At 37.8% G+C, this 25,713-nt stretch overlaps 1 protein-coding gene across 4 annotated transcripts in view; it reads left to right on the forward strand.

Moving 5' to 3' along the window:
* LOC129267122 (uncharacterized) overlaps window positions 1-20,708 on the forward strand; it is a 35,874-nt gene extending 15,166 nt beyond the window's left edge. For 2 of the 4 annotated variants that reach the window (XM_064102821.1, XM_064102829.1), the window contains exons 9-20: window positions 1,374-1,448; window positions 5,729-5,809; window positions 6,977-7,078; window positions 7,673-7,717; window positions 9,111-9,317; window positions 9,720-10,940; window positions 11,647-11,825; window positions 12,446-12,545; window positions 13,018-13,213; window positions 13,604-16,109; window positions 16,460-16,649; window positions 17,159-20,708. In XM_064102821.1, the coding sequence (XP_063958891.1) occupies window positions 1,374-1,448; window positions 5,729-5,809; window positions 6,977-7,078; window positions 7,673-7,717; window positions 9,111-9,317; window positions 9,720-10,940; window positions 11,647-11,825; window positions 12,446-12,545; window positions 13,018-13,213; window positions 13,604-16,109; window positions 16,460-16,649; window positions 17,159-17,301 (5,045 nt within the window). In that variant the 3' untranslated portion in view covers window positions 17,302-20,708. The remainder of the gene's footprint in view (window positions 1-1,373; window positions 1,449-5,728; window positions 5,810-6,976; window positions 7,079-7,672; window positions 7,718-9,110; window positions 9,318-9,719; window positions 10,941-11,646; window positions 11,826-12,445; window positions 12,546-13,017; window positions 13,214-13,603; window positions 16,110-16,459; window positions 16,650-17,158) is intronic. The other 2 variants (XM_064102843.1, XM_064102836.1) reach the window with 1 other exon arrangement.
* Window positions 20,709-25,713: the final 5,005 nt, after the last annotated feature.

The raw sequence follows: 25,713 nt of genomic DNA on the forward strand, positions 1-25,713 counted from the left end.
TAAGGTATGGGGGATAATTGTTCCCTTTCTGATTTCAGCCGCTGTCTGCCATCATGTAAAAAAGAAAATCAGCATATTTCTTCCTTACGTCATATTCTACAAGCCTATATGAAAACTAATCCAGAAAAATTAGTTAATCGGATTTGTAGCTCATGGTACTACCTTGCCATAGGACTCTCATGGTAGGCTAGAAGTTCGAATCATCAACCTTTGGATTTAGAGTTTTAAAAAACCCCACTGTACCCCAACTGTTTTTATTAGATGTGATCAACAGTTTGATAAAATTCATACACTTATACGTAGAAAAGATTGAATAAATTCATAATGATCTCTATCACATGTCTCTAAACAATAATCTAAAAGCTTGATATTGAAATGTGAATTCTGTCCATAGCTTGTTGCTCTATTTATCCCTTCTATTAAAGAAAGATCTAAGTCGTGTAACACGAAGGTTAGTGATCAATTGTGTGCCTGATTTTTGTGATTGATTGTACATTATAGTCGATTCAATCAATTGTAAAGGTATTCTTTTACGATGATTGCTAAGCTTTGTGTTACAGAATCCTGGTTAGTGTTTTGTAAAGCTGTTCGTAAGTTATTAGCCACTCTATAGACGATTTGTGATCCTTTCGTGTGGACGATCTGGGGCCCGTAACACAAAGCTTAGCAATGATCGTAGAACATTATTCTACGATTGATTCCATGAGTTACAATGTACAATCAATCGTGAAAATGAAGCGTACGATCAATCGCTAACCTTTGTGTTACGGGACCCAGGTTTCTAAGAAAGGATCACCAGTTGTCCTTGAAGTGGCTCATAGCTTACAAAAAGCTTTATGAAACACCCACCTGTCAACTAATCAACCTAGTGTGAAGGATTTGTGAGGGGGAAAAATGGCTGAAACTTCCAAAATTTGCTTATTTTAAAGGTGATTAATGTTAATTACACTGAACAAAATTAATGTGATTTAATCAGTGTAACTTGGTGTATTTTAGACTTTAAAAAATGCGAAACAATACTTTGTAGAGCTCAGCAATATCAAATGATATAGCCTGTTTGAGAATAAAGCCAGTGGTGGCTCCAGGTTGGGGCGCAGGGGGTGAGCGCTCCTATGATATCCATCCCATGAATAAACATAAATGTAAGAGAATTGTCACCTATGCCCCTTCTATTTTCAAATTTGCTCTTTGCGTCCCTTCTATTTTGAAAACCTGATCCGTCACTGATAAAGCAGCCAAATTTTTTGTCTCGTACAAGTATGTAAAGCTGGGTTCAAATATCAATTCAAAGTGTGTTTGAAATAAAATAAGTCCTTCAATTTGTGGAAAAAGAAACAAAGGCATGATGCAATCTCTTTACCCAAACTCTTTAGCTCCTAGTGTGCAAGAAAGAACGAGAACTGTCTCTCAAGTACCTGTAGAGGGCGACAGTCCAATTCCAGACACAAGTATGTGGACGAAATAAGCAGGGGTCGTGGTAGTTGACTCTTGCATCGGTGTTCAGTGCAATTTATTTGTCCTTGTGTTAGCCCTAACTCCTAACCTGCTCGTTCTTATTTTATTTGGCATATTGTTTCTGATATCAAGTTTGCATGTATTTTATTTCCCTGTTATTATTTGTATTTTTTTTAAAATCATAACAGAAAAATGTTGTATATTGAATGTGTAAGGCGGCCTCTACAGAATTTTTTTTGTCACTTGCCCTGTCGGGCAAGTGATGAAAAAATTTGCTTGCCCGGTAGAAATAACTGCTTCCCCAATTTGTTTTATATATTTTTTCATTATGATGGCACTACTCTTATTTTTAAAGGTCATACAAACTAACAGCAATTGAGAATCATGTACAGTATAAAAGAACACACATTTAAAAGTTTATTTTCAGCAACGTAGGCCTGAGTCATTACGTTTATTTTGAAAAACTTTTCGCTATTGATAAATGGGCGTTTAAGGTTTAAAAAAAAACCTTCACCAAAAGTTGCTAAAATTTCTTATTTTGCATCTTTAAATCCACGAAATGGTTATCTGTGTGCAATATTTAGTTGATTTAGTTGGAAACTATGAAGAAAGCCAGTGAAAAATATTCAGCTCTTTATTGCCTCTGAAAAAGATCATTTTATGATGATGTAAAAAATAAAAAATAAATCATCAACAGTGGAGTGGCTAAAATTTCCCATTTTGCATCTTTAAATCCATGAAATGGTCATTTATTTTCCATATTTCCTTGAATTTTTTTTTTATTAGTTGGAAACTCAAGAAAAGTAAGAATATTCACCTCTCTCTTGTCTTTTCTTCATCATTTCATGATGTTACACTCGGTCAATATTTTTTTTATTGTAGTCCCGCATGTAGACTTTCATGGGGGTTTTGGTCAACACCATAAAAGTCTACATGTGGGACCACAATAATAAAACACATTTACCGAGTGTAACATCATCATAAATCAGAGTCAAGAAAGAGAGTCATGAAAGAGCTGAATATTCTTAATTTTTTCGGTAGTTTCCAACTAAATCAAAACAATTCAAGGTAATATGGAAAATAGATGGCCATTTCATGGATTTTGCAAAATGTGAAATTTTAGCTACTTTTGGTGTTTTTTTTTTGGTTTGCATCGGCATATAGTAGCGCATGCGCAGTCATTGCACACATAGAACCCCGGGGGGGCCACTTCCATTCACGAGTGGATACCATGCGCGACCATGAGACTTCAAAAAGCACCCTAAACACGTATTTTCCATATTCTGAAAATCCTTAACAAGTATTGGAAACAAAACGATACTATTGGCAAGTATTCCCTGAATTGAACCCCTAAACAAGAACAGCGCCTTCAAACACGGACGTCGGTTTTACCTTTACCTATACATCATTGGGTTTAGTACAGCCCAACTCGCGCAAATCGTACTCTAAACACATAGTACGTGTTGACTCCTGGGGCAAAAAGTACATCCTTTACAAAACATTTTGGTTTTTGTCTCACCTGCATAGCAGAGTGAGACTATAGGCGCCGCTTTTCCGACGGCGACGGCGGCGGCGACGGCGGCGGCGGCGGCGGCGTCAACACCAAATCTTAACCTGAGGTTAAGTTTTTGAAATGACAGTATAACTTAGAAAGTATATGGACCTAGTTCATGAAACTTGGCCATAAGGTTAATCAAGTATTACTGAACATCCTGCCTGAGTTTCATGTCACATGACCAAGGTCAAAGGTCATTTAGGGTCAATGAACTTAGACCATGTTGGGGGAATCAACATCAAAATCTTAACCTAAGGTTAAGTTTTTGAAATGTCATCATAAATTAGAAAATATATGGACCTAGTTCATGAAACTTATACATAAGGTTAATCAAGTATCACTGAACATCCTGCATGAGTTTCATGACACATGACCAAGGTCAAAGGTCATTTAGGGTCAATGAACTTTGGCCGAATTGGGGGTATCTGTTGAATTACCATCATAACTTTGAAAGTTTATGGATCTGATTCATGAAACTTGGACATAATATTAATCAAGTATTACTGAACATCCTGTGCAAGTTTCAGGTCACATGATCAAGGTCAAAGGTCATTTAGGGTCAATGAACTTTGGCCAAATTGGGGTATTTGTTGAATTACAGCCATAAATTTGAAAGTGTGTTGGTCTAGTTCATAAAACTTGGACATAAGAGTAATCAAGTATCACTGAACATCCTGTGCGAGTTTCAGGTCACATGATCAAGGTCAAAGGTCATGTAAGGTCAAAGAACTTTGGCCACGTTGGGGGTATTTGTTGAATAGCCATCATATCTCTATAAGTGTATTGGTCTAATTCATAAAACGTGGAAATACGAGTAACCAAGTATCACTGAACATCTTGTGCGAGTTATAGTAGTTTTCAAAATCAGCACTGCTGCTATATTGAATCGCGTGATGCAGGTGAGACGGCCAGAGGCATTCCACTTGTTAGTTTTTATACCCTCGCAAATTTGACCCTAAACACGTAGCTTTCCTAGCGAAATAGATACCCTTTTTTCATTATTTTAGTGTTTTTGACACCCTTATTACGTTACGTACTTAACTTGCCCTATCTTGAAAAAGACATCCTTTTTACGTGTTTTTTTGGTCGCGCATGGTATCCACTCGTCAATGTAAGAGGCCCCCCCGGGCATAGAACGTAAGATGCGATGGCACGGTTTTTTGAACGAGGTACCTGGCGATAAATTATTGGTAATTGGCACTGATTTTACATCAGTTTCCACTGTTTTTTTTACTGGTTTGACATAATATGAGAGATAGTTGTGATTATCCAAAAGATATTGAAATTTAGAGGGTCTACTGATATTTTATTTCTAAAACAACCACTTGCCCGATCGGACAATTGACTTTGAGAAATGCTTGCCGCACGTCATTTTCACTTGCAAGCGGGGTTGTCACGCCCTGGTGTAAGGACAACCAGAATTTGTTGCAGAGAGACAAATTTTACTAAATTTAATATTTTATCACCTGATTTCACAATTTAATATCTAACACATGGCAGAATTACAACACTCTAGATACATTCATTTTCTGGCGGGGTTTACTAACTTTTGTTTTGAGCAACACTAAGTAAATATTCTACGTCGTTTTAAATGGGTAACTCATTGCAGTCACAGAGAGATGGGTAATATTTTAAATAGTGTTAGAACAATCTAATATCTTAAAGCCGTGTTTCCAAAGAAAAGATAATAATGCTTGTCTGGCAGTCAGAAGAGAGGTCTGATAATGTTGTATATGGTTTCACTTTTTCTGGGGAAGTAAAATAAAGAGCTATCTTGGATAAGTTGACACTCACAGTTGGTTGTAATATTTTTTACACATTTTGGTAGAGAGTTAAGTGTAAATGTGTAATGCAGCATCCGTTTCTTTTCAATATGGCTACTTTAGAAATTCACTTTCTGCATACGTGTAACGTGCAAGTCATGTAGTGAGATGAAATACATTCCTCTGCGTCTGCCTAGAAAAGTGAAAAATTACTTTCCAAGTATCCAGTTGGCATTGCATGACAAGAGTGATACACTTTCTTCAACTTACATAAATTATGTGAGAAGCATTCTGCAAACTATTGTGTTTTGTTGCGAATTGTCCACGTTTTGCACCTTTTTTTTGTATTATATGTTTCTCTCTTATTTTCTACTTCATTGAGTGTGCATTTCCCTGTGCATTTTGTGATACTTATGCAAAAAAATAGTGCTTTATTTCTAAATTTTGCATCAATTTTTGCAAATGATTTATTTTGCATGTCAGAAAAGGAAAGCTAGTTTGGTATTCATGTATTTTTAAAATAAAAACACACACACTTGGTCACTATACATGTAGCTTGTATTATTTGTCGCCAAATTGCATGTTAATATTTTTTCTTGGAACACTCCATTTGATAAACTCTATCCTGATAATGTTTTCTGATGGGCCAAGTCCCCTTGACTTTGCCAGTGCTATTTGTTTCATTGTCACTTAGTTCCAATTATCTATTCTCTTTTTTTTTTCGGAACACATTAAAAAATGAACTATTTCATAAATTATGAAGATGAGCCTTGTGTGTAAAACCCACAAGTTTTCTGTATTATACAGGAAAGGGCTTGATTTCAAAGTTTGTATGATGGTATTAGTATCAAAGATTTGTTGTGTTGATTGTTTTAATATTTATTGAGACTAGTCTCGTGGATATATATTTATTTGAATTGATAATTTACCTTATTCGTACCGATTTTATGTTTAGCCACAACAGGTAAATCTCCGGCGCCTGTTACTTCATCTGCCCCGGGAGTCACTCCTACCTCGACGCCGAGAGCAAGGCCAGGTAAAGAATTATACAATCCTTCATTGTTTACTGTTTAACAATCATTTATTTCCAAAATACAGCATACTGGAGCATTTCACTCTCATCCATCGCATATACACACTCGCAGAAATAAAATAATAATAATAAAATAGGACTTGTATAGCGCACGTATCCACCTTGCTAGGTGCTCAAGGTGCTCCTATATTACCCTGGCTAAGCTAGTCTACCGATTCTGGTGCGCAACGCTTTTGAGGAATTACTTCCTGCCGGTACCCTCACCTGGTTCGATTGCAGCACAGTGTGGATAAATTTCTTGCTGAAGGATTCGAACCCACGACCCTCTGTTTGAAAGGCGAGAGTCAGAACCACTAGACCACAACGCGCCCACGAAAGATATAACTCATTGGTTCTACACACAATTATTTCTTGTGCAGTACCAAAGCATGACGCAGACCAAATTTCATGTTTTTACATATATTTTAGCCCTGCTCAAAATTCAATTACATCACATATTGTGCGCTAGGCTTTAGCTGTTTCTGAAGCAGTCTTGCAAAATCATAGTATGATATAACACATGTAGTCATGCCCTTTTTAACTAAAATAGTCAAATATCCAAACCACAATATCCCTCAATTTTAGATGATATATTCATCAACAAAATTCAATAAGCAAGCGAAAAAAATGTTAGTCAGGTATTTGTCAATTTCTTTCACAATACGGTAGTCAAATTACTCAACAATGGTGAAGGAATTTCCTCAAACTAGTTCACAGTGCGTAGCTGCCCTGTAGCATTTTAATCTGTTTTATTATTCTGTAAATCAGCAATCTCAATATTCATATCTCATGTGACCGCTGATTTATAAACGTTTATGTTCATTAGCTCTTAAGTCTTAAAAAGATAGAATTTTGAAACCTTCTAAATTAGAAATCTTAGGTATTCTACTGATCAAACTTTGTGTTCTTCAGTGAGATGTACTTATGATTAGCAATTATGTATAGTGACAATCTGAAAAAAAAAAAGTTTTCGTGCAGATAAAGATGACAAACATACTAAAAAAGTTTTTGGGCAGTAGGGGCTCTACTGTAAGTGCACAAGCTGTGTTCCTAGATTTTTTGTGGTTTTTGCAGGCAAAGAGAGATGTTTTTGTCATGTTCTCCTTCTAAATTCATTTTCTTATTTTCCAGGTCATGTGATTATCCCTGTGGTGGAGCACATCTCAATGGACGAACGTCTGGAGGTCGCTAAGAACTTGGAAAAACTACGAGCTATCGCTACAAAAGAACCTTGTAAGTAATGATGATGGTGATGGCGATGGTGATGATGAGGGTGTTGATGGTGATGGTGATGATGGTGATGGTGATGGTGATGATGATGGTGATGATGATGAGGGTGATGATGATGATGATGATGATGGTGATGGTGATGATGATGATGATGATGATGATGGTGATGATGATGATGATGATGATAATGGTGATGTTGATGATGGTGATGATGGTGATGATGATGGTGATGATGATGATGGTGATGGTGATGATGGTGATGGTGATGATGATGATGTTGATGATGATGATGATGACGGTGATGATGATGATGATGGTGATGATGATGATGGTGATGATGATGATGACGATGAAGATGATGATGATGATGATGGTGATGATGATGATGATGGTGATGATGGTGGTGATGGTGATGATGATGATGATGATGATGATGATTGTGATGGTGATTTTGATGATGATGATGATGGTGATGGCAATGGCGATGATGATGGTGATGATGGTGGTGATGATGATGATGGTGATGGTGATGATGATGATGACGATGACGATGAGTCTATTTATAAATAATCTTATTTTATTTTGTTCTTTTTGCAGTGTTTGCCAATACTCATATTGGACACTTAAAGGATCCAACAAAATGTAAGTAAAAGGCATCTGTTTTTTTACATTTGTAAATTATTTTTTCATACTTATTATTTTGGTTACTTTATTATGCCTCCCCCCCCCCCCTTTGCAACGAAATGTTTCCTTCATATCTTTCTCACATTACCTGGAAGGCAATATATCACGCTGTGCATGTTTTCAATTTGTTTGTCCTAATTACAGACATGCTTGTAAAGCTTTTAACTGTGATATGCCAAACCATAGTCCCGATTTATGGTCCAATAATGAAATATGTTGGAATACTTTGCAGATGTGAAATTAATCTTGGTGACGATAACAGATTTATTGTCATTGGTGGTTGTAAAGTTATTTAATACTTTTTGGGTATGATAGGCATAATAGTTACTTTACTGTTAGAGTACGAGACCCAAATCTTGACCGCTGCCCTTTTTCTTCTGGCTTTGATTTATTGTCCATAATAGGTAGGAATACTAGGCAAATATGAAATGAATCTTAAGTCCAGTGCACACTAAATAATTTGTTGCAATCCAAATTTCAAAGAAACTGTAATAACATTTGGTATGGACAGTCCAACCAATAAAATCTTGGGCCCGAATTCACAAAGGTGGATTTTCAAACCATCGGTTGAACCCATGGTTTATGCAGATTCCTGTATAAATTACGCTTATTCACCGTGTTTATTAAAATATGCCCAATGCTGATATGCGCTTTTGTCACAGTGCGCCAAATTGATGCCTGTTGCCATGGTTAAGTGTGCTATTTTATTCAGGAATCCAATGTTTGATGAGTGGACTCATTAATTCAATACAGTGTACTCGTGAATGAAATAGCGTGGATAACCACTGCAACAGGCGTCAATTCGGCGCACTGTGACAAAAGCACGCATCAGCATTGGACAGTTTTTTTAATATACGCGGTAAATAATTAAGCGTTATTTATACAGGAAATCTGCATAAACCATGGGTTCAACCAATGGTTTTAAAAACCACCTTTGTGAATTCGGGCCCTTAGTATTTCAGAATAGTGGTAGGACTACTGAAATTAAAATTCAGACCAGTTTGAGCCTCCCTGTTGGAATAAAAACAAATTCATTTTCAAATGATAACGATGTCATCATCAACTGTGACTTGGAGTCGTTTTGGGCTTGCAGCATAGTAAATAATTATGATATTATTATTCCTAATGTAATGCCAAACTTGAAATAAAATACTTTCACTTCTTGGAACTTTCACATTTAATGCAAAATGTGATTTATTTTTTGAAAATGTGGCCTATCAAATTGCATAGTGTGCGCTGGGCCTTAGTGAAATATATTATCATTCTCATTTGTAAAGTCATTAAACATTGTTTGGGTATGACTAAACCCAAAGCCTGACTGCTCCTTTTTTCTCTTGGCTTCGAATTACAGTCATTGCACCTAAGGAGTTGATTGTGGACCTGGACCACAACAAGTTCAAGTGCGAGGTCCCTGGATGTACCAAGTCATTCAGGAAGGCCAGTCTACTAGAGTCCCATATGAAGTACTACCACGCGGAGCCAGGAGCCGAATCTGGTCCACCCCAAGACAAGGATAAGGACAAGCCGTCCTCGAGGCCAAGGAAAAGGAATTATTCAGGTTGGTTTTTGTTTTTTGAAGTCCCGAATCATAGGGAAATTGAATCGCATGCAACATTATTTGTATGAAAATTGGTAAAGCTCCAAATTATCATTGCTTGCCAGGCTTGAGTAGATGATGTAGTTGAGTTAAAAAGGAGACAATCTGTTGACTATTTTATGCATTGCCTCTTAATTACCAAGGTGCATTTGGTTCTACACATGTCCCATTTAACTTTTAAGAAGCATTTCTTGGTTCATTAGACTCAGGAGGAAATATTTATATTTGTTTCTACTATGTATCATTATCTGCAAATTTGTTTTCTTGGTCAGTGCGAATATGTATTTGCATGATGATGATAAAAGAACAATCAATTTTTTAAAGTTATTTGTTTATGTATTTTGTTTTTCATCCTTTCCACAGCTACTCAGACATCATCATCAAGGATTCGAAGAGATTCAGAAACTTCTTGTCCAGCTGCTGGTTCAACGTCCCCATCCTCCCCTCCGGCTAGACTGATTGCCAAGCGATCATCAGCACCGGACACCATCTCCTCTCCCACCCAAGGGACAAAGAAACCAGAGGCTCCTGTCATGAAGTCTCCTAGATCCCCACCTCCAATCAGGAGCCCAAGGTCTCCTCCAGCCCAGCCGTCGAAGTCGCCAAAGAGTCCTCCTGCACAGCTGATGAAGTCGCCTAAGTCTCCTCCTACACAGCAGCTGGTGAAGTCGCCCAAGTCTCCTCCGCCGCCGCAGCCGATGAAGTCACCCAAGAGTCCACCGCCGCAGGTGTCCAAGGTGCCCAAGTCTCCATCTGGGACACCACCCTCCGGTTCTGTCAAAGACACCAAGCCGCCTCAGGAGACAAAACCACCGAAGGAACCCAAATCACCAAAGGAAGCCACATTAACCAAATCCCCAAAGGAAACAACTTCAGCTAAATTAACAAAAGAAGTGACTTTAGCCCCTAAATCAGCTGAAGAATCAATGAAGTCGCCAAAGGAAGTGACTACAACAAAACCATCAAAGGAAAACTTGTCGACTAAATCACCAAAAGAGAATGTATCCACTAAGCCATCAAAGTCCCATCTATCTACAAAGACAGAGAAAAGGATTAAGAAAGAGGACGTCAATGAGTCTCTGTCGGCAACTGGTAGGGTGAGACACGAGAGCAAGTCCGAAAAAAGCAAGTCTGACAAAAGCTCAAAGGAAAAGAAAGGGTCTTCAAGCGAAGGTGGTGGAGAAACAGTTAAGAAGGATTCATCTAAAAAGGCAGGCCTGTTGGCAACAAGTAACGTTAGTAGAAAGACTGAGAAGACTTCTTCTTCCAAATCAGGCAGCACCATCATTCCGTCAATCATACCATTGATACGGACGGACTCGTCCAAGGCCGAGGCGGGAGGCTTCACGAAGCGAGAAGGCATGTCAAAGTTGGACAAACTCAAACACAAGAAACACAAGGACAAGCACAAAAAGCACAAGGACAAGAAGAAGAAGAAAAAGAAGAAGAAGGAAAAGGAGAAGAAAAAGAAAAAGAAGAAGCGGCAGAAGGATGGAGGGAAGATGGGTATCCTGAAGAGCCAAAAGTACAAGGACATTGATGAATACATCCTGGAGAAAAAGAAGAAGGAATTCCAATTTGAAAGTAAGTGAGACTGGACCATGATGGTATTCATAAAAGAATCTTTAACAAAATATTTCAAAAATCAAATTGAATAAGTTAGCTTGCAGGTGCAATGATAATAATAATAGGCATTTATGTTAGTGCAGCACAATGTGGGTAGATTTCTTGCTGAAGGAAATTACGCCATGGCTGGGATTCGAACACACGACCCTCTTTCAAAGTCAGAAGACTAATCCACTGGGCCACAACGCTCCACAATGCGAATATGAAGTCAGGAAACTTGTTTGGAGTTGGGACAAATGTGTTTTCAACCATTCAGCTTAACTCACTCCTGTTCAGTCAACCATTACTGCTAATAGGATCCCAGTAAATTTGGTATCAAAAGAAACAGGAAGTACATATACTCTATCTAAACCCGCAAAAATAATCACAAAATTAATTTCCCTCTTTAAACAAAGTGTAATTAAAGAAGTGTAAAGTTCTTTTCTGATCCCAAAATTTAAATTTCATCAACCCTTCTATTAGGAGAGGTCATAGCCATTCAATTCTTTCTATTTTATTTCAGTGCCTCTTCCTGTTTCCCAGTTCAAGGAGAACTATTCTTGGCACCCTGCCTTGATCTCAAAGTCCTAACTCCTGAGTGTTGAGAAAACGGATGTGGGTGATGGGATTGACCAAAAGAGACCAAAGTCATTCAAAATTATTTATTTGTATTCTTTTGTTTCAGTGCCTCTTCCTGTTTCCCAGTTCAAGGAGAACTATTCTCGGCACCCTGCCCCGATCTTGAAGTCCCAGCTCCTGAGGAGTGTTGAGAGATCGGATCCAGGTCATGGCAGAGGGAGCGGTGAGGGGGAGATTGTCAGATGCATCTGCTACCGAAAGACAGAAGAGGGCTTCATGATACAGGTTGGTTTAGAATTATTATGTGTTTAATCTTTCTCATTCTCTTTGTCTTAAAGTCTCGACATCTTTCTATTTGATTCTTGGGTCTTTATGTGCCTTAAGCATTCTACGAAGTGGGTTTGGCACTTAGATAAGTCATATCATCATCATTATGATTTTCATGATGATGATGACGACGTTGATGATCATGGTGGTGGTGGTAGTGATGATGCTCATGATGATGTTGATGATGGTAGTTGTTTTATTTTTATTCCTGTCTTCCCCCTCAAGAATTTCTCACTTTCATGCAACTCCAAAAAATTACTTTTGTATTTTAAGACAGACATAGGTGTAATTTGCAGAAAATGCAGCCTTTAATTTGTCAACAATCAATTACATGAAATTCCATTTCAAATATGTGTATGATATTTATATTATATTAATTTGAATCGACTTTACCTAAGCACATCGGGAGCGTTTTACACAAAGCTTAGTGATTGCTCGCACGGTTGATTTGTACATTGATGCACATGATGATCAATGTCATTAAGCATGAAAATCAGCCCCAAGATCAAGCACCAAGCTTTGTGGTACAGGGCCGGCTCTGAAGACTAATAACAATATGCTTCTCTTTTTTTTCTTAGTGCGAGCGATGTCTTTGCTGGCAGCATAGTAGCTGTGTGGGACTAACCAAATCCACTGTACCTGATCAGTATGTCTGCCTCATCTGCTTCAACCCAAGAGGTGAGAAATCGGTTTTATATCTTGTGTAATAACTGTTTTGTTTGTGACATTTAGCGAAACTGCATAAAATGTCACAACTTTCTTATCTTTCTTGTCTTGAACGTGTATGGATTATTACATCAGTTCCCTCTTTATCATTATCACTATAATTTCATATTGAAGTACCATTCAAACTTACTCTGTCTATTAAATTAAGGAGTGAATGATTTTTCCAAAACATATACATGTCATCTTCTCGTAGCTTTACAAAAATATTACTTTTGCACTATGATGATGATAATACCATATTTTGAATCTATATTTGTAATTGTTTTTCTTCTTGTTTTTTTCTTGGGGGGGGGGAGTTATTTTGTTTACTTGTTGATTTCATGGGTATTTTTTACTCTGTGTTGTAATACATTTGTCAATTCCACTGTTAAAGCTGCGTTCATATGTGTTAATGAATCTTGAATCTTCTTGATCTGTTCCTCAGACCAGAGAGTGAGTGCCAAGTACCGCTATGGCCAGAAATGGCTAGATGATGGGGACTTGGCATCTTTTTCCTTCGCTCCCAAGGAACATATGAAGGAGGCGTCTCACAACCTTGCAGCCACGAACCGTCTCATCGGTGAGATGCACGTCATCAACGAGGTCCTGAGAGGACTCCGGGAGAAGCTCCATATTCTTCAGTGAGTAAATCACTAAGTTTTCATATCATATAACCCTAATCTTCCCCCCCCCCTCCATCTAAAGTGATTGCAGATTTGCCCCAAAGTCATACGGAGATTAGTATCTAACTGCACGTAGACGCATAAATTCCTGGAGTCGCGACACATTAGTTTGATTAGCATACTGGGTGGGACATTTCTGGATAGTCGGCATTTTTTTAAATGAATATACATTAAAATTCACCCTAGAGACTGAAGAAACAATAGTTGGGCAGGCTAGAAGATAAAGAGCCATGTAGTTTCTCCTGCTTTTCTTTTTTCTTTTTTTTATTTCAAAATCTGACAGGAAAGAATAACCTCAATTAGTTTGATTTTGTTTGACCATTTGTAATTGTTTTCTTTCTCCCACAGAACTGATGACCATCCCGCCATGAAACTGTGGGCCAGATCCTGGTTAAAACCCAAGGTTCCAGAGACACCAAAGCCAGACCCTCTTGCCAATCCAGGTCTAGAATCCAGCTTGAGTCCCACCCTGGATCCTGCCTTGTCCGAGTTCAAAGACTCCCTGAGTATTGATGGTAGCTTGGACCCAGAGGCTAGCTTGACGCCACAAGAGACGGAGCAAATAGCAAGAATCATGGCCATGAGCGGCGACCTGGAGATGGCCACGTTGGCAAACTTGGCTCTGCCTTGTGAGGTTGGACTGGACTCGTCTGCGTCATCCATGATTGATGGAAGCCTCTTGAAGGAAGACCAGAATCTAGGGGATGTGGAGATGGGTGGACTGACTAGCGTCGCGCAGGGGGAAGTGGTAGATGTTGGGATGGGAGTGCTTGAAAGCGTTGTGGGTGGAATGGAGGTCAAGAATGCACCAGGACATACTCTCGGAATGGATGCTTCAGCTGTTATGGCACCAGGAATGGATGCTTCAGCTGTTATGGCACCAGGAATGGATGCTTCTGCCGTTATGACACCGGGAGTGGATGGAGCATCTTCATCATCTTCATCATTCAATGCTGGTGATGTTGGTGAGGTATCCTCAGCTAACATTCCAAAGACACCAGTGATTCAGCAGAGCAAGAGTGAAGATTTTGAGCCTCCCACAGTCAAATTTGTGATGTCATCAGGCACGGAGAGGTCATCAGCAAAAGAGCCAGCGATTGTGGACATCAGTGACATCCCGTCAACATCCGCTGGCCCCAGCCAGGAGCAGTTAGAGGCAGCCGGTATGATGCGGTTTCAGCCACTTACTCACAATGACAGGAGAGAGGAAACACACAGACACAGCCCCTTACCCCAAGATGAAAGCAGTCTTGATACAGAGAGTTCAATGGACTTGGATGAAGAAGATGCAAAGCCCGAGAAAAGCAAGGAATCGTTACGTCGGACCTCGGAAACAGAAACGAAGGAGGAGGATGAGAGTATGGACATTTCAGAAGTACCTGAAAGTGGTCCATCATCTTCTAAGTCTGAATCTCAATTGGACACTGTTCCTGTCAAGGAGCCTCCTTCGATGACTACTGAAGTGAATGCCATCCCAGAAATAGTTGATGCTAGAGAAGTTGGATTAACGGAATCAGTTGCTCCAGAATCAAAATCCAAAGAAACTGTTGCTCATCAATCAACAAAGGATGAGGCTACAGCAGAATCAGCAGTGGCTGATGCTCAAGTAGATGATGGCTCAGTTGCTCCAACAACAAAACCTGAAGGAACCACGGAGATTCGATCAACAGCAAGTGAGCCTTCTTCAAATTTAGTTGTGACTGAAGAAAAAGTTAATGATGACTCAGTAGCTCCAATGGTAGAACCTGAAGGAACCCCAGTAGCAGAGTCGGCAGTAAGTGAGGCTTCTGCAGAATCGGTAGTAGCTCGAGATCAAGTAGGTGATGATGACTCCATTACTGCAACACCAACATCAGCAGTAATTGTGGAAGGTCAGTCAACTGAAACTGAGGCAACTCCAGAATCAGTATCAGCTGATGCTAATGTAGACGACGGTGCTGTTGCTGCCACATCGAAGCCTGAAGGAACTGTTGATGGTATATCAACAGTAACGGAAGTTTCTCCAGATGTAAATGTTACAAATGAACAAAATCAGAAGGAAGGGACCAGTCCATTGAACTTGAATATTGCTAGTTCAGAAAGTGACAAGGAAAGTGAAAAGAAGGATTGCATCACACGACCTGACAGTGAACTAGTAAGAGATGTTAAAGCACCTGAAGGAGTGACTCTTGATAATGTGAGTGATGTCCAACCAGCAGTAGCAGATACCAAGGCAGGAGAAGATCCTTCCTATCAGGACATCCCTAATCCTGAGGTGATGAACCCAGAAGTACAGATGAAAAAAGTTGCCAAACCTGACAATGAAATCCAGAAAAAATCACATGCAGATATACAGAAGAGTAAAGATTCATTGTCAAAAGCACAAGATGACACTGACGCTATTCCTGCTGACTCTTGCGTGGAAACAGGTGTTCCACCAAACACGAACCCATGTGTTGCATCTTCCAATATGGAGGGAGTTCAAGCAAATACAGGAAATCTAGCAGCGGGTGATAGTGCGGCTCTTGTTGGTTCTTTAGTACCTTCAGATCAGCTGCATCCCACTACTGACACAAGTGCCCCTGGGACAGTAGATGCCCCAACCAAGTCATTGGATCCTGCTAACAAGGAGATGGCCACGGCATCAGGTGTTGATCCTGGAGGATTGCTCCTGCCACCCGTAGTTGGGCCTGGAGGTGATAGCCAAGCATTCGTCACACCCGATGTCCGAGCCCTTGGTCCGTTGGGGATGAGCAGAGTGGCCCCTCCTGTTCCCATGGAGGTCGAAGACCAACCATCAACGTCGGGCTACTCCAACCAATCAATCAACCATGAAGCGATTTCGGGTGGGAGTGGTGTATGGAAATCTGTCCAGGTAAGATTTAGTATTGTTCTTTACCCCAGAAAAAAATTTCACATACACTTTCAGTGGAATGTGAATGGAAAATCCTTAAAATTAAGCCAGTAATTGGGATATAACTGGATTTGACGTCTTGTTCCTGAGGATACTAGGTGAAGACTTTTAATATCTTGGCTTATCATTAATATCTAACCTGAGCATACTGCCATGTAAGCATTCTAAGAACTTCATCCAGTAAGGTACAGATGATTTGTTGCAAGTGTGCATGTGGAAACAGGAAATGTCAAAGCTTATCAGTTTCATCAGAATTTAATGAAAAGTTAATCTGACCCGTGTATTTCAACTTTCTTGCATTATTTTGATAGAATGTGTCAGATGTCCCAGTACCAGTCACCAAAGAGGAAAGTCCTGTTAAAGAGGAGATCGAGATCAAGGGGTCACTGAAAATCATCAAGGTACCGCTGAGTGTATGCAAGAAGAACCTGAGGGAACACATTGAATACTTAGAAGCCGAGCTGGAGAAGAGGATGGATATCATAGAAGAAGAGGCAAATGGTAAGTGGTTGGTAGTGAGGTGGTGGTGGTGGGGGGGGGGGGGGGTGATGATGATGATGGTGATGATGATGATGATGATGATGATGATGATGATGATGATGATGATGATGATGATGATGATGATGATGATGATGATGATGATGATGATGATGATGATGATGATGATGATGATGGTGATGTTGATGGTGATGGTGATAGTGGTGATGGTGATGATGGTGATGATGGTGATGATGGTGATGATGGTGATGATGGTGATGGTGGTGATGGTGGTGGTGAGGATGGTGATGGTGGTGGTTGTGGTGGTGGTGATGATGATGATGATTATGATGATGACCAAAATAATAGGAGCAGAATGGGTGAAGTATTTGAGGAAAATAGCATTTTAATTTTGGGGAAAATGGTGAAATTAAGTAACATAAGGTAGCGTAATGGGGATGTTGATGTGGGAATCATTGTTGAAGACTATGCTATACAATTATTATTATTAATGATTTTTTTCTATCTTGTAGCTCTTGAGCAGCAGTTTGCAGAGCTACCGGGTCTCAGCCCTGACATCCGAGGTCTAGCTACCATGAACGACACTTTCCTCAAGACCAAGATGCAAACCCTTCTTGGCGACTTGGAACGTATCAATAACATTGTAGCAATGTGAAAAGAGAGGTTACCAGTCTCCGTTTTCTGATTTGCCACCTTTTCCTTGGTCCTCCTAGAACATTGCTATCCATTAGCTTGATGGAGTTTGTTGTGCACTGCTTCAAGCACGACCTTGAGGCAAAGGGAAAATACTCTAAGGACACAATTAATAGTATGTAGGGCCATACCAACACATAAGAAACGCACACCCAGACAAGTAATAGAAAACAGTGTGAATTTTTGACCTTTTGGCGTCAAACGAGCACATTGTAGCTCTATCCAAGTATTGATATCGACGTCATTGGGGGATAAGATTCAATAGCTTGAATAGATTGTGCTCATTTCTCATTTTGATGACCTGTGGTAGAAACTTAGTTCACTGATAGCTCTGGCTTCATGAGAAAGTATCTTTGCCAGTATTCATTTGATCTGTTTTTGTTATATTCCATCGACATGGAAACCAGGGGGAGAGTTTCACAAAGAATTCAGTGTGACTTAAAAAAGTCATGCTTAGTGCTGACTTGAACATGATATGTAATGCACAATCTTATTAATTAATACGAAGTAGTGTGCGTCCTTTTAGCATTATTTGACTAATGCGGTGATGATTTTTATACAGCACGCAACTGAACATTTAAGTGCGACTTAAAGTCACGCTTAAACGTCAAATATGCATATGGTATGCAAGGCATAATCTCATTGATGACTTCGCAATAGCGTGCATTCCCCGGAGCATGATCTGAGCAGTGAGTTGATGCGTTGTACACCCCATGCAACTAGGAATGTAGGTGCAACATTTTGTCATAAGTTTTGTGAAACAGACCCCAGCTTATTTGGGGGGGGGGGTATTTTGACTGATTATTAATTATATTTATCATAGTCAGTGTCGAGGGAGATTTGAAAGTAAAAATTCTTCTTTTCCAGTCTCCGACGACAAATCTGAACCCAACACAGATGACACTCCCAAAAGTTTGTCATTTAGATGAGTACTAAGATATGAGTTCAAATATGTATTCAGCAAATTATATTTATATTCAGGGAAGATCAGCATCTTATTATAAATGTTAACCATTCATGATGTCAATTCAGGAGGAAGGCATTGATTAACATGCAAAAATTATGACAATTCAACATTTTGAATAAGTACAATGATGATAATAGTCATATTTTGATTCATATAGCACTTCATAATCATTTATAAAATCACTCTGGCTCACATTACTGAATTCAAAATTAAATAATATTCTTCTTCAAAAAATCATTAGGTTGATAAATTTAATTATAATTAATCAACCAGTCTAAACTTTTGCAAAGGGATTATTTTTTTTCCTTTTTTCTACAGGCTAGGAATTTCCAAGTAAAAAGGGAGGTGAAATGGAAGAGAGTAAATTCATTTAATTCTTATTAGATAAATTGTGATTATCCTATAGAATAAAAAAGTACTGAAATTTTGAATTGTGTACATGTATTTCCATTTCTTAAAAACCCTTATTTTTCCTTTTAAAAATGTTTGCATGATTTTATTGGTAATTTTATGTTAGATTTGGCAGTAATCTGACCCATTTTGTATATACATATATATTATTGTACATATGGATGTAAATAGACATGTACAAAGACTATGTAAATATTCAGTACATGTATATTGAAATGTGGCAAGACGTTGAAGCTGTTGAATGTGCTCTATGTGCCTTCCCTATGCGATAGGTAGCATTAATGATGATTAAATCATAATATATGGACCCCATTTGATGTTTGTTAACAAAAGCAATATGATTGGCAAAAACCATGCAGTATTTACAGTGTATATACAGTTCAAGAAATAAAGGTGTCGGCTTTATTTGGGAGTGGATTATTATTCACCGACCCCAGACTTGGTGAAAAGCAATGGAAATACCTGTAACAGAGATTTCTTTGGGAGAAAGCAAACTTGATGTACAAGCGATAAATTCTTTGGCTAAGCTCGGCTTTGCCCTCCGGCAACTGTCAGGCCAGTGAGAGAACGACTTTGCCATAAGGCAATTTCCAGTGACATGAAACGTCTGCTAGTCATAAATCTCATTCTACTGACACACATATCACAAAGTCTGCATAGACTGACCTTCTATAAGTTGAATTTTACCCAAGTTGAACACATTCTTGTGTTCCTCAGAGATTTGACAAGGAAACTTCACCTGTATCAAAATTAAACTTGCATCCAATTTTCCATCTTGAGTTACTACAGTTGATTATAATACATTTTCGTTTGACAAGGAAACAATTCACCTGTATTAAAATTGAATTTTTCCATCTTGAGTTACTTCAGTTGATTATGAAATATTTTCTTTTCAGTAACTCCTCTGGTGCTTTATGTTCCTGTTTAATACTTTGGTCCATATTCTGAAGTCAGGTATAACTCTGTGCTAAAATTATGGGGAGCCAAAAATTCAAAAATTCTACTTATATTGTATATTTCTTATGTTTACTATCTTGTTTTCGTTTGCTCTCGAAATGAAGAAAAATACTTCAAAATACTTCAGTTATCATTCCCAGACAACTATGAACAATTTGGGTGTCATATGAATAAATTAAGTGTATGTGTACTGTTAGGGATTTGTGCCTCAATTGGTGCTCCATAGTTATAAACCACAACTTTAAACCAGGTGTTTAATTTAAACCCTGAGTTCAGATTACGGGCCATTATGTTTAATATGCCCTGCCTGTGTCAGTTATGGGACCTTGTCCTGGGCTCTCTTCTGTTTAATTCAATGTATAAAATGTACCTGAAATTCTGAATTGTTATTTTTATATAAACCTTACTGTTTGTTCCGTTATTGTATTCTGTTCAATAAAGTGATGCAAAACAGCATTAACACTCTATATTCACACTATATCCATGTACCTTTGTACGTACATGCACAATTTTGATTCTATGGTATCTGACCAAGTTTGAGCATGGAAAGAAGTTGATTATAAGAATATATAAATTGCATCATCAAATTGAGTTAAACGTGGGATAATGTTGCTTATACACATGAGCATATCTAGTGTGAAATTTCTGACCAGGAATTTCTCCCAGAAGTGCCCAAAATGAATGAAAAACATCTTCATTTGACACGCACAAATATCATTTGGTTTTTCTAGATTTACATAAATTGGACACCCTTTGACAAGTTTCATTCTTTTAATCTAATATGGCTACACGTGTATGACTTATATTCAGGAAGAAAATACTCAGATGCTAATGTCGATTTGCCACTAAATATTTGTATGTAGAAAGAAACATCTATGAATAAATAAATAAACAGACTTTCATCTTTTCACAATCAATTTTGTTGTTACCTTGCTAGCTTTTGCTTACTGGTTTCTGCAGGCTTTTTGTAAATTGATATGACATTGCTAAAGGTTATTTGTAATGAATGGGAGTCAGAAAAATAGCCCCCCCCCCCCCAAAAAAAAAAAAAAATATATATATATATATCTATTTTCCCTGGCTTGTATCCAGCTATCAGAGAAAACCAAACTGTCTTTAATACAGTGCTCATTGGGAGATTCTCTACACTCGGCTTGTGGAGTGCAAATACATTTGTTGAATTTAGATAAAGAGATGTTACAGTTTCTTTCTTGGCCTGCTTTCTCATGAGGTGTTGTATTTGGATTTCATTTTTGTTTTCAAGTGCAGCAATGAACTGTATAGAAGTTAACATTTTGTATGTTTGACTTGTGAAATAAGCAAATATTAAGAAAACAGGGCATCATTTTAAGCTTATATACTATTGTGTCAGTTTATGATAACCACACCATACACTTACATGCACATGTGTAATTTAGATATGTATGACAAACATGTCTCAAATCTCTTAATTTGAGTTTGGTCATATTTTAATACTTGAAACATTATTTTGTTTGCTTTTACACAAGATTGAAGAATATAGATGTCGGTTATTGGTATACACAAGAAATATGTGATATTCACCAGTACACTCATTCATTATACTCATACTTATTTTTTTTTTAATGTGTTAAGTTAATAGAAATGCTACTAAAGAGTTTATATACATGAGTAATGTCGTGTGATCAGTTAATGTCTTGCAACGATAATCTTTTATAATTTTTGTAAAATCTCATTGTGCTGGGGCACAAAATTATGACAATTGACCAATCAAAACGATGGTCTCTCCCGCTCTGCATTGTCCGTTATTAATACGCGTGTGTAAAGCCTTCGTGAAAGACGGCTCCTGATTGGCCTCTTGAAAGATGGCTCCCAATTGGCTTCTGTCATATTGGTAGAATGGTTAACTCAGTGCCTATAAGAAAGCATGAATGCATAGTTGTAAACCAGAGAACTGAAGGCGTAAGGTCCTCTCCGAGGGACCTGGTAGGGCACTAGCACACAGACTTGGTATCAAAACTACATCACCTGAACTTCAAGACCACTGCTCTAATAGCCGTCATGTCTATTTGAAATAAAATGAAATAATACTCCTCTTAACTTTTGAGACAATTTCATGTTGGTTTATTTTACCATCGTTTAATCAGGAAATTATGTTCCATTAAATCATAGGAGTAGCATATTGTATGTGCTATCATTTTTCTCAGTTTTTTTCTGAAAAACATTTTACTGCATTGCATGATATTTAGTTTTTGAAAGCTATACATGTACATGTACCATGTGATAAAAATCATTGAATTTGCCTTTCATATTATGTGCATTACGGCTTCATTGTCAATGTATTGCAAAAGAAGTTCTAGTGACCTTCGTGATTTAAAAAAATATGTGAAACTAAACAAAAAAAATTGTCCTTTGTTTTCTTTGAGGTTCATTGTGTTGTGTTTTGTAGTTGGAGGCATGTATGCATGGATGTATGCATGGAGGCAATACTATCCAAGTCCTTTGGAAGCGCATAGAGACGTTATTCACAATGTATTATGCGCTATACAAGAACTGACTATTATTATTAGTATGTGTCTGATATTACAGAGAAGTGTTATTTTAACCCTTAACAGGCTGGGCTATTTCTCTATGCTGCAGTGGAAGGGTGCAAATTCCACTCGTATATCCATTCAAAGGTCAAGTCCACCCCATAAAATGTTGATTGAATAAAAAGAGAAAAATCAAACAAGCATAATGCAGAAAATTAGATCAAAATCGGATGTAAAATAAGAAAGTTATGTTTTAAAGATTCGCTTATTTTTACAAAACATGTATATGCACAATTCTGTGACATGCAAATGAGAGAGTCCATGTCCCTCATTCACTATTTCTTTTGTCTTTTATTGTTTGAATTATACAATATTTCAATTTTTACCAATTTGACATTAAGGACCAACTTAACTGAACTATGAAATGTTATAACAATGGTAATGCCACATATTCAGGGAGGAATAAAACTTTGTTTCACAGGAAAAACAGAGGAAAATTAGAATATTTCATATAACAAAATAAATAGTGATGTCATCAGTCTTCTCATTTGCATACTGACCAGGATGTACGTATAACTGTTTTGTGAAATTAAGCGAAATTTGAAAATATAACTCTTATTTTACATCCGATTTTGATGAAATTTTCAGTGTTGTGCTTGTTGGATTTTTCTCTATTTACTCAAATCAACTTATTGTTGGGGTGGACTTGTCCTTTAAGTATTGGCTGTTGACTAATATAATCTACAGATCATCATTTTGAAAGAAGAAAAAAATCAAATATAAGGACAGGTTATTCTTTATTATATCCCAAATCTTGTACAGTGATTGATCGGTTCAAATAGCATCATGTGACCAAACATACATGTATCCTAGCTATGGTATAAATGTTAGTGAAATCAGTATGCACATGATGAAAATTTGCTATGCTGTGACATCAATAGGAGTACCAAAGTGATAACGTCCCAATTTTTTTTCCAGCATTTTTTATACCATATTTTGGTTGAGCATGATGAAAAACCAACACAACCAAAATTTGGTGGGAATCGGTCCATGGGGCCCCCAAGATATGATCTCATAATTGGCCCCAATTCAATGTATTATTGGCCTGGTTCTAAATTTTTGAACGATAGCTATTAAAGAAAGCGCTATTTTTTTCTTTAAATGGTATGAAAAGGCAACCTCTTTCTTCACCCCAACCAACCCTATCCCCCATCGGTTCCATGACATTTGCTCTGGCGACAATTGCTCCGATGGAAAATCTGCATGTTAAGCCAAACATAAATCCTTACCTCAAAAACTATAAAGAAAAACGACTCAAAAACCTAATCTTTATCTTTACATTATTCTGAAGAAAAACTCTTCTTATTACAATCCTCAACTCTAACCCTATGTGCTCTGATATGTTGAGACCAGAGCAAATGTCGCAGGAGCATGCCCTGCCACCCCCCCCCCCCCCTAAACGTACTCGAACACAACCTTTACACTGATAATGAAAAATACATGGAAACTGCAATTTTATGAAAATAATTCTATCATGGCCTTTTAATCAAGTCCTACACTGATACTGCACTTAACAGAGTCATTGTTAAAAATACCATTTCAATCGTTCACAGAAATCCAATGAAGCATTATCAGTAAAAGGTATCAGTAAACTGAGTTGCCCCGAATGCTATATTTGATCTAAATTCTAGATCTAGAATTAAGTGCAGACCTCGCACTATCCTGCACTCTGAAGTCAGAGTGCAGGATAGTGCATTTGGTATGACTGAGCTGCAGGATAGTACATTTCAGTGGTATGACGACAGAGTGCAGGATAGTGCATTTTGGATGCTATAGTGCAATTCGCTGAATACCATGTGATCCGATTTGGACCAATCAGATTACAGAACATTCTTGGGAGTTGTATAATATGGATCGTCCAAGTTGAAGTAATTGCCATTAATTCAATGCATAAGGTGTTATCCTAGTATACTATAGAGAATTTACTAATTAAGTAGCTATTCAAAAACGCAATACCAATTCCCAAATTGCACACCGTAGCTACTAGTAAATACACTAGCTGGTACAAGGCAAAATGTATTTATATATCTTTAACATAGTAGTAGATTCACAAGTGATTCATTGTGATTTGTGAATGGTTGAATCTTGAGAATTGATTCACAAAATTAAAAACATAGGCAGATTCCTATATAACCAGTACATTGGGCACAGTGCCTCTCCACAATTACACAACTTCTTTTGTTCTAAATATAAGATAAAATAACAATGAATGAATTCATATTTAAAAAGTACCAGTACACTTATGCTTTATCAATTGAAAACATGATTCTGATAAATGCAAATCTAATTATGTATACCAAAATTAACACTAACTTGAAAATTCCCCATTCTTTGTTATGTTCCCTGTAAACTTATGATAAAAATTAGTTATAAATACATAAATGCTGAATATATATTACTTGTGAATATGCAGAGTATTTCTTATAAAAATATTAGGCAACATTCAAAGGTTGGCTTTATCAAGGATACATGGTTTATTCTTGTGATTTCTTTACTTTAATATGAACTTGTCAGCTGTAATTGAACACCTTGCTTGCATCACAATTGTCAAGGATCAAAGAGTAATGTTCCTTCCAAGGTGAAGGGTACACACCTACTTTTTCCAAGTTTTGGTTTGAAAAGTATGAAACTAATTTGTAGGTAGTTTTTTTTTTTTGGGGGGGGGGTGGGTCCCTCCATTTCAATAAAATGTTATCCCCTCAGCTATTTTTTTTTTGCGATTGAATGTAATGTTGTAATGAAATGTTTGGCTTCCCATGATTTCAGCACAGAGTTAATTAGACCATGGTCTAAGTTAACTCCAACTTCAGAATATGGGCCCCATGCAGTGTCTAGCTGCAATCTATCTCTTTTGAGCACATCCTTGCCTACATTCATGTCATTGAATATGAGGTGCATCGATTGTTACATCATCATCCAGCAGGGTATTGCCCTGCTGCAATGTCAGGCATGCATAACCCCATGCTCTTTTGAATGATTAAAACTGTTTCATTGTCATGTATGTCCAGCTGCAATGTCAGGAGAGCACAGACCAGCAACATTCTTCTTGAAGAATCACATTGTTTTGCTCCATTTCAGGAAACGGCCTATTGCTCTGGAAGCAAGGTTGAGTACAGAGTACATGTACAGAGGCCTGTTGCAGAAAGAGTTGTGTTTAAACGCAAGTCAAAATATCAAGCCCAAGTCCGAATACGGGTGCTTCATTGGCTGAAAATCAAGTGGCACAAGATATTTTGAGTAATGTTTGATCGCAACTCTTACTGCAATGTGCCCAGGATCACATAGTAATTATTTAAATTGGACAAATGCTGACTTACATGCAACAGCAAATGATAACCGGTCATGGTGCATTTTTACAATGAGGAAAAGATATTTGTGGACCGTGGTGACAACTTAACACTTTACTGTGTAATGGTAGCATAATGAATACAGAGGAAGCATTCCGTTTGCAGTTCCCATCCAGAAAGAC

This window comes from Lytechinus pictus, chromosome 1, assembly GCF_037042905.1.
Source record: "Lytechinus pictus isolate F3 Inbred chromosome 1, Lp3.0, whole genome shotgun sequence".
Lineage (NCBI taxonomy): Eukaryota > Metazoa > Echinodermata > Echinoidea > Temnopleuroida > Toxopneustidae > Lytechinus > Lytechinus pictus.